General features: G+C 38.7%; 1 protein-coding gene across 2 annotated transcripts in view; it reads left to right on the forward strand.

Moving 5' to 3' along the window:
* The window catches only part of GPR158 (G protein-coupled receptor 158), a 183,280-nt gene extending 175,329 nt beyond the window's left edge, over positions 1–7,951 (forward strand). Inside the window, exons 10-12 of one of the 2 annotated variants that reach the window (XM_027751749.2) lie at positions 1,349–1,495; positions 2,257–3,079; positions 3,206–7,951. In XM_027751749.2, coding sequence (XP_027607550.2) covers positions 1,349–1,495; positions 2,257–3,079; positions 3,206–3,711 — 1,476 coding nt within the window. In that variant the 3' untranslated portion in view covers positions 3,712–7,951. Of the gene's footprint in view, positions 1–1,348; positions 1,496–2,256 lie in introns of both variants that reach the window. The other variant, XM_027751748.2, reaches the window with a different exon arrangement.
* The last annotated feature ends 5,223 nt before the right edge of the window (positions 7,952–13,174 follow it).

Genomic DNA, 13,174 nt, shown 5'->3' on the forward strand with positions numbered 1-13,174 from the left:
AGGGGGATGACAGGAGTCGGGGAAGAGAAGAGAAAATGCTCCGAGCGCTGCAGTCACCTCCCATCGGGCACTGAGGCTGAAGTGGCAATATGTCAGTGTCACCAGGGACAGGAGAACTGCAGGAAGCTCCACCTGTCTCTAGCACTGATCCCCAGGATTTGAATGGAGCATCCTTCTTAAGACAGTACCCCAGCAAAGGGAATGATTTTATAATGGCTTTTGAAATGACCAATCATATTAATCTAAAGGTCAGGAGTAGAGGTGAAAGCTACATATGAAGGAAAAGCATTAAGCAGTTTGAGTTGATAGAATGTTCAGGTTAATGAAGCTGCTATTCCCATCTTTTGCCTGTGTGTCAGAACAGGGTATGCTGATAATTGTCAAATATACATACATCGAACAGTCACAACGAGGGGACACATGGATGCAGCCTTAATACTGCATAATCTTGTTTTATTTTAAATTACTTTTCTGGTCTTTAGCAATAGTCATATATTCTACTTTATATTCATATACTTTATAAGGTATCTTCAGAGGTGTCTTTCTAAACTAGTCTAGAAAATTTGTTGAGCTTTCTGAAGCTGATTCATAACTACTGATCAACATTTTAATTTTTAGCTTATTATCTGTGTAACACTGCGGAGGCTTTTCTTCCAACATACCAAAGAATTCAGGGAATTAAGATTCACAAGGTTCTGTTCTATTCATAAACTCCTGAAGACAGATGACTGTGTGAACAATAGTAACTACAGATGAGTGAATCAATATGAACAAAAAAATTATGACAAACACTCTCCAACTCTTGATTCAAGCATTTGCTAAAACATAGAAGAGAAAAAATATCTCCTTTTTCATTAGTTTCCATCTTTTTTCCTTTATTTTTCCTTTTTTGGCCACCTCATGTCTTCCTTTTCAGGGTCAGGATCTAAAATGGAAAAATTGCTTTCCACAGGATTATTAAGGTGTATGGAATACAAAATAGTGGTTTACGGTTTTAGCTGCCTAATTGAAAATACTGTCTGAAAGTCTATTTTTATCCTAGCTTAATTGAAATGCCATTTAAAGAGGTTTAAACAAGCATCAAAACAAGTAGGAATTTTTTCTTATGTAAATCTCTAAGATTTATCAAGTTAAGGCATCTTAATAAGAGTTCCTTCCACACAATACTGATATTCTATAGGACACTACTTATGCCAGTGAAGATTATAGCTAGTGTTTTGTGTTCGAGAATCACATGAAATCTATAGAAGGATCATTGTACCATAAAAACTGCTGTAAGCTCTTACAGTGATGTTGGAGTAAACTTTTGCACTCATGGCAACCTCTCTTTTATGAATACTTGTTGCAGTTTTCACATTCAAGCAATAACCCAAGAGATGATATAGCTACAGAAGCTTATGAAGATGAGCTTGATATGGGTCGATCTGGATCCTATCTGAACAGCAGTATCAATTCAGCATGGAGTGAACATAGTTTGGATCCTGAAGATATTCGGGTACATATAACTGATTTGAATAGCATTCATTTTCAAGAACAACACTTTTTCCTACAAGTAAACTCCAAATTGCATGCATTTATCTTTCTTTGCAGATATCGGCTGAAAAAGGCTAGCTTAGGTCTCTTACGATTGTGGTATCAGGTCATGTAAAATCTCATGGAAAGTATTCACTAGTGTGAAGAGATGCTGAATTATTAGTTGCAGTAAAAGTCATACTGGCAGTTAAGGAGGAGGAATCATCCACAGCAAGAGCTGTTTGTCAGTTTACATAGGCTCTTTGAATTATCTTGAAGTGCTAACAACATTTGGTTTCAGTGTGATTAGCCATTGGTATGTAACATATAAATAAGCATATATAACTGCATAGATAAAATTTTAAAAACGTGATTAAAAGAAAAAAATGATTCCTATTTTACATGATAAAAGGGGTTATATTCTGAGAATAAAGAATAGCTATAGAGATCAGCAGGAAAGCATACACCACAGCATTGTGAAATGTGAAACATACAGCATAAATGCATATGAATTATGTGTGCTGTGGAAAGTAACATGTTTGTGCATGAGGGTTGAACTTATTTTTAAAGTGGAAAAAAAATTGGATTCAATTTGGTGCAGAAATAGCAAATTCAAGAATTAGAAAAGACAGTGAAGTAAGTTTAATGCCGTTGTTAGAGCAATAGATCTTGCACTCATCAGGCTGCTTGTTTGACTGTACTCGCTCTGTACATACTAGTTTTGCCATTCACTTTGCTTTGCAGGATGAGTTGAAGAAACTATATGCCCAGCTTGAAATCTATAAAAGGAAAAAGATGATTGCTAATAATCCACATCTCCAGAAAAAAAGGTGCTCTAAAAAGGGCTTGGGGCGCTCGATAATGCGACGTATTACAGAAATCCCTGAGACAGTCACCCGGCAGTGCTCCAGGGATGAGAAGGACTTGATGGAGCACAGTGCTGTGAAGAGCTTGGCCACACTGAAGAAAAATGCACAGGATTCCACAAGCTCTGCAAAGCCAAAGGAAGAGACTTTGAAAAACAGGGTCTTTTCCTTAAAAAAGTCCCACAGCACTTACGATCATGTTAGGGATCAAACAGAAGAACCAAATGGCTTAACTACAGAAAGTGCAGAAGTTATACCTGCTGAGAAAACACTCCTGGACTCCTTGAATGGTAACAAATTAACCAAAAATGCTCCTGAAAAAGTTGAAGCTGTCTCCACTGAATCGGTCCCTTTGGTGTGCAAATCAGTAAGTGCACATAATTTAAGTGCTGATAAGAAACCTCTGCATCCAAGAACGTCTGTGTTACAAAAATCCCTCAGTGTTATTGCTAGTGCCAAGGAAAAGACTCTGGGACTAACAGGTAAAACACAAAGTCTAGAAGAAAGCACTAAATCTCATAAACCTCAGCAGAAGGGTAAGGAGGCCAGCAAAAAGCACTCAGCCTCTGATAAGGGGGAACATAAGGATTCCCACAGGAAAAACTCTACCCACTCTGAGGAAACAAAGAAAGCCCATAAATCTGGAATTATTAAACAGCAAAGGGTTAGTCAAACACCTGCAAATCCAGACACAGGCCCAGGTAAGTCTTTGCACAAGGACAATTTCGACAGAGGAGAAGTTTGTCCTTGGGAGATATATGACCAAATTCCTGGTCCTGTGCCTTTTGACTCTAAAGCTCAAAAACATGTATCTATTGCTTCCTCAGAGGCAGAGAAAAACCACCCTTCCCAGCCAAAGGGGAAGACTCATCACAAGCTGAAGACACCTGAGGGGTACCAACAGTCAAATCAAAAGAGCTCAGAGAAGGTGGAGGCAGCCACTCGGGAGACACAAGAGCAGCAGGTCTTTGAAAATGAGAAAAACCAGTCAAATTCCAAGTCTCAGGTCGCTCCTGGGCTGAAGTGTGAGAATGTTAATAAATATACACCTAATACCTGTGCTGGGGAGCGGGAGGAGCTGCCCCAGAAAGCAGCAGAAAAGGAAAACCTCAATAAATTGGCAGAACAGAAAAAAAATGCCTCTTCCGAGGGAAATGTGCTTTCATCTAACTCCCATAAGCCAAGTAGTTACTTACAGCAACCTTTAGCATCTCGAGCTGAAGTCTGCCCTTGGGAGTATGATACACCAGATTTACCAAATGCAGAAAGAAGTGTAGCTTTATTGAACACCTCTGCTATAAGTGCAAATAAAACAGCAGCACCTCGAAAATAAGAGGCTTTTGGACTGAGGAGAGTAGCAACATTGAGAAGAAAGACAACAGGAAAGACAGAGGGGACTTAGGCCAAAAGGATCTGAAAATTCCTAAGGAGCATCACTTAAATCAAGGGAATCAGCACTACAAATAAGTAGAAGTGAAGTAAATTATCATTGATGTTGTTATTATTTATTTGTTGCGTGCCAACAATGTGATTAGCAATGCCCGGAATATGGTCCCTGCTCCAAGGATTTTACTGTGTCAGTGAAAGAAATCTGCCTTTGTGAAATCACTTCTCATTTAAAAGAAAAATAACATGATGGTAACAAACGCACAGTGTAGATCTTAACCGAATTATTTCTGGATGCCGTAACTTGCTTTAACTTGCCCTTGGGACTTTAAAGATCTGGCAGAAGTAGGGCACAGAAAATGTTCTGATGGCAGAAAGGGGTATCAATGAGCAGCTTATTAAAATGACGACTTTTCACTTTATATATTTAATCTAAATAGCACTGCTAACTCAATGCATCCCAAAAATATTTTCTATAATGGTTGCTCTCATTTTCTTATTACTGTATGTTTAAGTACACCGTTGTGTCTCATATTAAAGCATTCCAGATTGTATAATTTTTGCAAATAACTTTGATATTATGTGACACAACAACATATTTATGCAATCTGCAGATACTTTCTTTTAATTGCAAGTTAAAATATCATTTTGTTTATATATAGAATTGCAGTAATCTTTCACTGGCTATGGAAGCCGTAATTCTTATCAGGAAATTCTTTTGGTCTTTGGAGATTATTTTTTTTTCCTTTCCTGTGATTTATATAGTGAATTTTTTTGTTTACTCTCTGTTATTTAAATTTATAGTTTGATACTGTATTATTCAGGAGTTTTATATTCAGTAAGTTATGCACTTCCCTGTTAATGTTCTTTGTTAGTAGTGGAAATTCAGTCGTCTTAGCTACATATTAGGACAACTTATCTGTTTTTTTGTTACTAATTGGAAAATATCATCTAACAAAACAGAACTCTTACTTTAAACATTGATTGTGATGATCTTGTTCAGTATTCCCTACTGAGCATATCCTGCTAAATAAGGTAAGAAAGAATGACAATGAATATACCCCAGAAATGATCACCTGTTTTACTAAAACCAGACAGCTCTGGGAAGTATATTAGCTAGCCTATATAGAACAACACTGTACTGTTTACCCCTGATGGCAAACCTCAAAAACTTCGCCCTTGAGTGAGAAGTCCAAAATATTACTCTTCCCCATACATGCAATTGTAAGAGGTAATGGGAATGGAAATGATGGCACTTCTCTCCCACTCTCCAAAATGCTTTGATTTTTTAAAATTTATATGTACATTTACAGTAAAAGTTAGTGTTTAATACAGTGCTACTTTTCAGCAATAGCTACAGTCCTCATCATGCATATGAGCTTAATTCATAAATGGCCCATCCACAACTATGAGTCTTAGTGATGGTTCACCATCAGGGTCTGAGGACATATTGTAAAGATTCCAAGGAGTATCAGTAATTATGAAAAACCCCAGCCATCTAAATGCGGTACCAGTAAAGTGCTGTTCACTGAAACTGGCTCTACGTAGTGTACTCCAAAACAAAGACAGCTCAGTCCTAAAGAACTTGTGCAATTTGAGAGAAGTGATGGGATTCAGTGGAAGAACGTGAAATGAGGATGATTGAATAGAATGTGTTGTTTAATATATATATAATATATATAAAAATAGATATTTATATATGTTTAATATATATATATAAATGTCATATCTAATACACACATGCACATACACGTATGTAGTATAAACTGATTTTTGTGGCATCATAGAAAAGTGGCTTAAGATAAAATGCAATGAGCAGAGGGGCATAGACAACCTGGGCATGAGGAGGACTTTTTCTGTCCTTTAGAAGGGAGAGGAGTCTATGGGCATGTCTAGACTGACAGATCAAGATATATCTGATCTTCCTACTGCCTCTGCTAAGCCCTAATCTGGAATATGCCAACACTTAAGCCAGCTAGGGACAAGTTGGCTCAGGTCTTGGTGCTGTCTAAACACATTGACCTCACTTATAAAGTCTCCTCATAGCTCCAGATTAAGTGGCTGAGCTGCCCCAGCCAACCTGGTTAGCCAGAATGATGCTCAGTTACACCACAAGGACATGCTGCCTCAGGTCTTTACTACCCTGGGCTTGTCCGACTCTCCCACCCCTCTTTTGTAGGGTGTAATTATGGCCTAGGAGATCTGACTGGCACCCTTGCAACCCAAAATCCCCGTTTCCCCCATGAAAGAGAGTCAGACATATGAGCCTGAGTGCTTTGGACATCAGTGCACCCACTTTGTACACACAGTGCCAGTGGCATCCTATGTGCAGCCCAAATCCAGCTCTGTCCTTAGTGTGGAAAAGAGCTGAGGTTAGACTTGGTGTGCTCAGCTTCTCCCTTCCCGGTCCCAGACACTAGTGGAATTTGTCTGTAAATTTTCTGTCAACTTCAGTGGGACTTGATCAGCTCTTCACAGAGAAAGTAACCCTATATTTCTATGGGAAGAAGTCCATCATGGGAACATAGCTTCCTGGGAGTCCTCCAGGAGCACACTGACCCTGTATGCAGAGAAATACACAGTTTTAAACCTGATGAAATGCTTACCACCTCACACCTCCCCTACCCTCAAAGGGAGGTTCTGCAGCCCATCTTAGCAGTGGTTTGTGGGAACGGGATGGGGGGACAGCTTATTGCAGGCTGCCCTGACTCACAAAACTAGTACTTTGTCAGACCCAGGCAGTGACGTTAGAAGTGGGAATCCATGGAGGAATCATGAAACTAGATATTTGTGTGTTCTCACTGCCTCTTGGAGACAGATGGTCACAAGGAGCAGGCACCAACCCTCTTGCCCTTGCTCGTCTGGCCCTCCATCCTCAACCTCAGAGCTGAGCAAGGACACACTGCCCATGCCCTGCTCTGTGGGAGCCGTGTTGGGGTGCAGCACACACCAAGGATGAGGGGATCCACACTGGCAAAGTGTCCGCACAGTACCACTGCCCCTTGCATTCCTGGCAGGATCAAGCCCTTCATGCATGACTGTGTCTGTGCCACCGCTATGTATCTATAATTCCTTGCTTGGTTTCTTTTCCCTTTCTTTCTCTTTTTAAAAGATGACTTCATTAGAAACACAGAAACAAAGCCCAGTCCTTGGCTGGTGTACAACAGCCCAGTTGCACAGCAAGCAAAAAGCTGGTTTACCGGGGAAGGCACTGGTTTGTATATTCTCATTTGGGTTTGATTTTTTTCATCCTGACTGTTTCCTTCACTTCTTAAAAAGTGTCTGTTATGGTTCTTTAGGCTCATTGTAGTCACATCCCCTAAGACTGACACAACTGGGTAACTTTCCTTTAGAAGACAACAAAGCTTTCCCCAGTCTTTTAAGAAACTGATCTTTGGACTACAGATTCAATTGGGACTTAAAATTATTTCACATTTAAGAAAATGAGGGGCCAAACTTCACACAACTATTCTATTTCACTATGATGCTACTAGAAACATTGCTTAATGAAGACATACTAAGTTAGACATAAATAATGTTCTGTATTTCATAGATTTTTCTCCACCAGCAAATATGGGCTAGATTGCTTAGTTGTCTTTTTCTGGAGTTTCATTATCATTGTTCAGCCAAGAGAAGTGCAACTCTAGAATAAAAATGTTATAAAGATGTTTTCTAGCATATCTGTTCAGAGAAAAGACAATAAACATGAAGGTCACAAACATTTGCTAGGTTGTCCTTTTAAATGCATGTGCAAGCTGCATTTCTCCTTTATTTCTAAGACATGGTTTATAAAGAATTAGATTTATACCAATCTTATTAGACTTGTATAATTTATGCAAGATTATGCGCTTTTAAATATAAATCAGTACACACCTATCGTCAGCTTTGGTGGCATCATAGACTTGAAACCGGACAATACTTTTATATTTGCTCTCCTTAGGCTTTTGCATGCATATGACAACAGGCAGGCCTGAGCAAACACTGCCTTTGACTTTTAACATTTTAGCTACTCCAAGTTGTAGAGTATATAAAGCTGTAAGTCTCTTCACTTTATAATGTGGTTCTTATGACAATGTTATCTGGCAACCAACAGCATCCACCATGAAATACTTAATAGATTTATGTTGTAATGTGTTGCAGCATGTAAATAATGTAACTTCTCTGCAATAAAGCACATTTATATGAAATCTGTCTGCAGGCTTTTGTGTTGTGGTCTTCTGAAGTCATTACTGATCCAAGCTAAACAGGTTTCCCATCAAACTTCTAAAGTAGCTAATTTTTACAGCTTATATGATCTGATCATGTCAGTAGCATTTTCTGGATTTTCCTCATATTTTCTTAACATCAGCCTTTAGAGTAGATTTGTACTGTGTTCAGGATTTCTGGTTAAGGAAATAGCTCTGTTTTCTCAGTGGTTGCAATTTTGAGGTGAAAACTGTAGAGGCTGTTCTATTTTTTAAATTTAATGGCAACTACAATATTAAAAATAACAGGAAGTAACTGGATGGCATTTTATCATGTCACTGTAAAATCCTACAGCTCATCTGTACGGTATGTGTGTATACCTGAATTCCTCATCTAAGATATGTGTCTAACAGATATAGGAAAGATTTAAAGAATGGTAACAAAAAAGATAAGAGATAGAAAATGGCAGCTGTGTAAGTGCAACTTGTTTAGCTTGGGAGAGAGGTGACTCAGAAAGGGGGATGAGATCTATATAAAATTATGAAGGATTTGAAGGTAATTAGGAGACTGGAATTTGCTGGATTTTCTCATGCGGAAACTACAGAACACCCAGGGTGACCATCATACAGCAGCTTAAAACAAATGAAGTTTTCTTCTGTATATGGCATAAATAAATTGTGAAGCTCATTTTCACAGATTGCTGTGAATCTCAGGAGACGTGACAGGGAAAGAAGGGAAAGGGAATTACTTATGTTCCATAAATGAACTGTATACAAGTCCTTTGCAAGCAAGAAGTCCAGAAAAATAAGACCTGGAGATTTTTCTTTTAACCACTCCATGGGGCTCAGCTCAAATTGAGAGCAGCTTTGCCCTCTCAGGTGCAGGGTGTCAAAATTAATAGTGGCCTTTTGAGCCCCACTTCTGACATTTTCACAGTTTTTAAGAAGTAAGGGAATGATTTCCAAAGTTTTATGGCTTTGGAAATCATCCACTGCTGTATTTTCAAATACCATCTTGCTTCTCCCATTATATTCCATGAGAGGAAACCATGACTGTGCCTGCCCAGCCATGAGAAGCTGGGGCGGGGGGTTGTCCCACCATCAGCCTGCTGGCACCCATGGGGAGGGGATAGAGAAGGCAGATGGGCTCTACACAGCAGTACATGGTGGGAAGAAGAGAAATACAGGCATAAATGCAAACAAGAGGCTCAGAATGAATATTCAGAAAAGTTTTTCACCGTGAGAAGTCAAACAGTGAAGTTTTCCCAGAGATTGTGCTGTTCCCATCCTTGGAGCTTTTCTTGGATAAAGCCCTGATCCTGTAGATTTGAACAGCAGGTTGGAGACCTCCTGAATGATCCTGTTGTCCTGTGAAAAGTGTTTACTACCAGAACTTACCCCTCACATGATCCTTTGGAAGGCTTGCAGGTGGATACCAGGTAGCTCTGACTCCTGCCCAGGAGCACAGGACACACATTCATTTAGACAATACATAACTGTGGGCAAACCCTCTGAACAAACACTAGCTGCCATAACAGGATTTGGCTTTTCCTCTGACCTCCAGAGCCCAGATGATCATGGTAACAAAGTGAAGAAGGAAATTATTTTTTTTAGAGCTGGTTGGGTAGAAGTTTTAGCTGCCTATGCCGAGTGAGTACTTGAGCTGATGTACAATTGAAAGAAACTCCATAAAAATTTTAATGTTTTTCTCTAACACTTTGAGGATTTTTTTAAAATCACTGTTGGGTTCTGAAGGAACCATGAAGAAATTCTGAATCGGGGGGGGGGGGAGGTGAATGCAACTCTTCAAAATGGCAGTTGATTTGATTCAGGGTTACAGGGCTGCCAGCCTGCCTGCAGAGAAGTTATTTCAAGCTGAATGTCATTTTGGGTTTTTTTCAGTAAAATAATATTTCTGACAGGGTTGGAGCCAACTTTTCCAATTCATAAGGAGCTTTTTCATCAACTCAGAAATTAGCTTTAACAATGCTAGAAATTTAGTAAAGGATATTGATCGTTGGTTGGCAAGCTGCCATTGTGTTGCAATATTCAAACTTCTGCTTCTTTAACACTTGGAAAATTAAACATTATCGCTCCATTTCTGCAGGTGATTTTTCTTTTTCTTTTTTTTTCCTCCATTTATTTATGAGTTAACTCTTTTAGTCACAGAAAATGCACAAACAAATCAAAGCCTGGACATTCTACCATGAAATTACTGGCTTTTAGATTGCTAGATATATGAGTTGATTCAAATTTTTCATTGTTTCAAAGCATGAAAAAACATTGCATTGTACCCAAAATAGCCATGTATTTTTGAAATATGCATTTATGATCTTCTCTATAATATAGATATGCATAGCTCATATACAAAGTACAGAATCATTACTGCAGCCGTGTAGGTGCAGAAGGCAGGGTTTTCCAGTAAAGTAGCAATTAAAGAGAAGCAGTTAAAAGAGAAGATTGCTAAACCTGCTCAGTGGAAATCTTTTCATGAAATTCAAACCACTCAGTGTCTTTTGGGTCTCCGGGTATAAAATGTGTGCCTATGTCTTTGCTTCTTGGCTGTTGGGGAGATGTTCTGAGGCAGAGCAAATGCAGATCCACCACAGCACGGGTTGTCATGCCCACATGGGTGAGCTCTTGCTTCCCTGCTTGATGGTCACCTGCTGTGCCCTTAGTTAATGATGGGGAATCATGGAGTAGACCTAAAAACCTGTATTTGCCTGATGGGCTTGGCAAACACCCGTAATGGTGGCTCTCTGCTGTACCTTCTCCCCTGCTGCTCCGCAGAAGCTGCCAAGAGCAGTGGAGATGAGATGGGTTTGGATGCTGCAGGGTTGTCAGAGTGGGACAGAGTGAGTCTTCTGGAGGCTGCCTGGATCTTTTTGAACACTATTAGTTGTACTGCTTGACAGGTGATGTTGGCAGGGAGTTTAGACTGGCTGCAGTACTACAGATGAAAAACACGTTGATTTGACATACTTCAGTGCCAAAAATAGTATCATATAACGATGTCTTTGCCATGAAAGGTTTTTTTAAACTGCAGGGGGGTAAGAATCGTGTGGTTCCAAAGCAGTCATCTTGGAGACATCATCAAAGGAAAATCACAGCAGCACTGGAGAAGCCACCTGTCCAGCTCTGTTCCCACATGATATTTTATGAGGTACTTGGCAACTGCACAGGATTTGTGTAAGCCAGCAAAATTGACTAGTGCTTCTCTGTATACAATATATTTTATGTTTATATTCATTTTAATGCTTTTGTTTTACAACATTTCTCTTTGCCTTTATTTACAGCACTTTCGGTATCTCTGTGATGATTTTTTGATCCTTTTACAGGAACTTCCTACAAAATGTGATTTCTATCTCAGGGGCTCCATTGCAAGGCCAGCATTATCCTCACAAAAGTATTTGTGTTTAAAGTCCGAAAGCAGTAGTTTCACAATTCATGGAATTTTCCTTCAGAACTAGTTAAATATTTTAAAATACAATTTTGATTATTCTGATTACTTCAATTATTTATTGTATTTTAATGACCAACAAAATTGCAATGAGTAAGAACTGGTGACAAAATGCTACATTTGTTACTTTCTAGGTGTCATTTAGATGTATTTTCCTTCTAGGATTTATGATTAATTGTACATTGCAATTGTGCATTGTATAATGTTTCCATTCAACTGTTTGTTGTCTACATTAACACTGGAATTGCGAAGTCATATTACAATCAATCATTGCCTAGGTGGGGATTAGGTTTTTGGATTTGCCATCTCATCTGTGTATAACAAGCGTTTTTACACACAAGCTAAAGTACTTGCTAAACCACCTGCTTTGGTGTTTTATTCATTGTCTTGTAAATTTAGATATTATTCTTAAATCTTTGGGAACAATATTAAAATTCAATATGATGGACAAGCAGATAATAATAGAAAAACAATGAGATAAAATTGCATATTCTTTATTTTGTTAAAAATGTGATAGTGAAAATCCTAGCATTTCTAGGGGAGAAAATAGAACAAAACAATGAGGATTTTGTTTACTGCTTTTCTATTCAGAACCAATTATTTTAGTATTAAGGAGCTCAGAGAAAACTTTTGTACATTTCTAATTGATCAAATACTGCTGTGTACATTCTGTCTATTCAAAACCCATGTGATTTCAGCTGAAACAAGTATGTATCTTGTAGTGCCCAAAACTTATTTTTTTCTGCAGGTGCATTTGACCCAGTGGGGATGAGTTTCAACAGAAGGTGCAGAAACCATAAATATATATTGAAGTTCCATGCCTGCATATGATTTTTGGCTTTTATCACCATTTTATGCTGTTCCTGCTTTTATCTCACAGTAAATTGCTTTTTTATGGAAGTAAATTATTTGGATATTGTTACTTCCAAAGTGTGTGCATGTTTGGAGTGTCAAACAGGTAGATGATAAAAGGAAATACATTTACACAAAACAAACAATGCAGCATTTGGGGGCTTTTTAAGCAGAATTCCCACTTTCCTCTGCTTGTTTGTTGTCTCCTCGCATGGGGAACATATTTTCTACTGTAACTTAATATGACCCAAAAGAAGACTTAGAGGACAGATTACCAAGTTGCTGGATGAGAGGCAAACTATTAGTTAATTATTAGCATAGAAATTACTGATTTTCAATGCCACTAGGAAATTAATTTAGCCTCCATTTCTCTGTGAAAACTCAAGTCTGAAAGTCTAGTTTATTGGTTTTGATGGCAATAAAAAAATCTACAAAGCCAGCAATAGAGTCCATGCCCTTGTACAACTGCTTGGAGAAACAGGCTGATGTGAAGCCAAGTGGACTGTTGGTGTGGGAAACTGTTTGGAACAATACAAAGAACTACACATTGACTATATCCAACATTAATTTTGCACTAGCAGGAGTTAGTTATTAGAGCCAAACATGAAAGAAAATGTGTTTGACGGTATAAACACTGTCAAACTGTATTTTCAGCTGGACTGCAATGGAGAGACCACAAGCTCATACAAAGTAGGCCACTGAATTAGGTGGCCTGTGTTAAGTCAGGATCTGGTTCACATTCATACCAGGGAAACAGAAACCTGCTGTCAGCAATTCACCTGATACAAAACCCTTAAGGAACAAAAAAGCATTCATTATCCCAAGAGCTGCCACTGCCCATTCAGATCCCTGCTTTCCAGCTGGTGGTCCCACCAGGTGCTTACTACCCTTTGCCACCTTGCAGGTAGTACAAA

Source organism: Pipra filicauda, unplaced genomic scaffold (assembly GCF_003945595.2).
Source record: "Pipra filicauda isolate LSUMZ 115617 unplaced genomic scaffold, ASM394559v2 scaffold187_size1440530_pilon, whole genome shotgun sequence".
NCBI lineage: Eukaryota > Metazoa > Chordata > Aves > Passeriformes > Pipridae > Pipra > Pipra filicauda.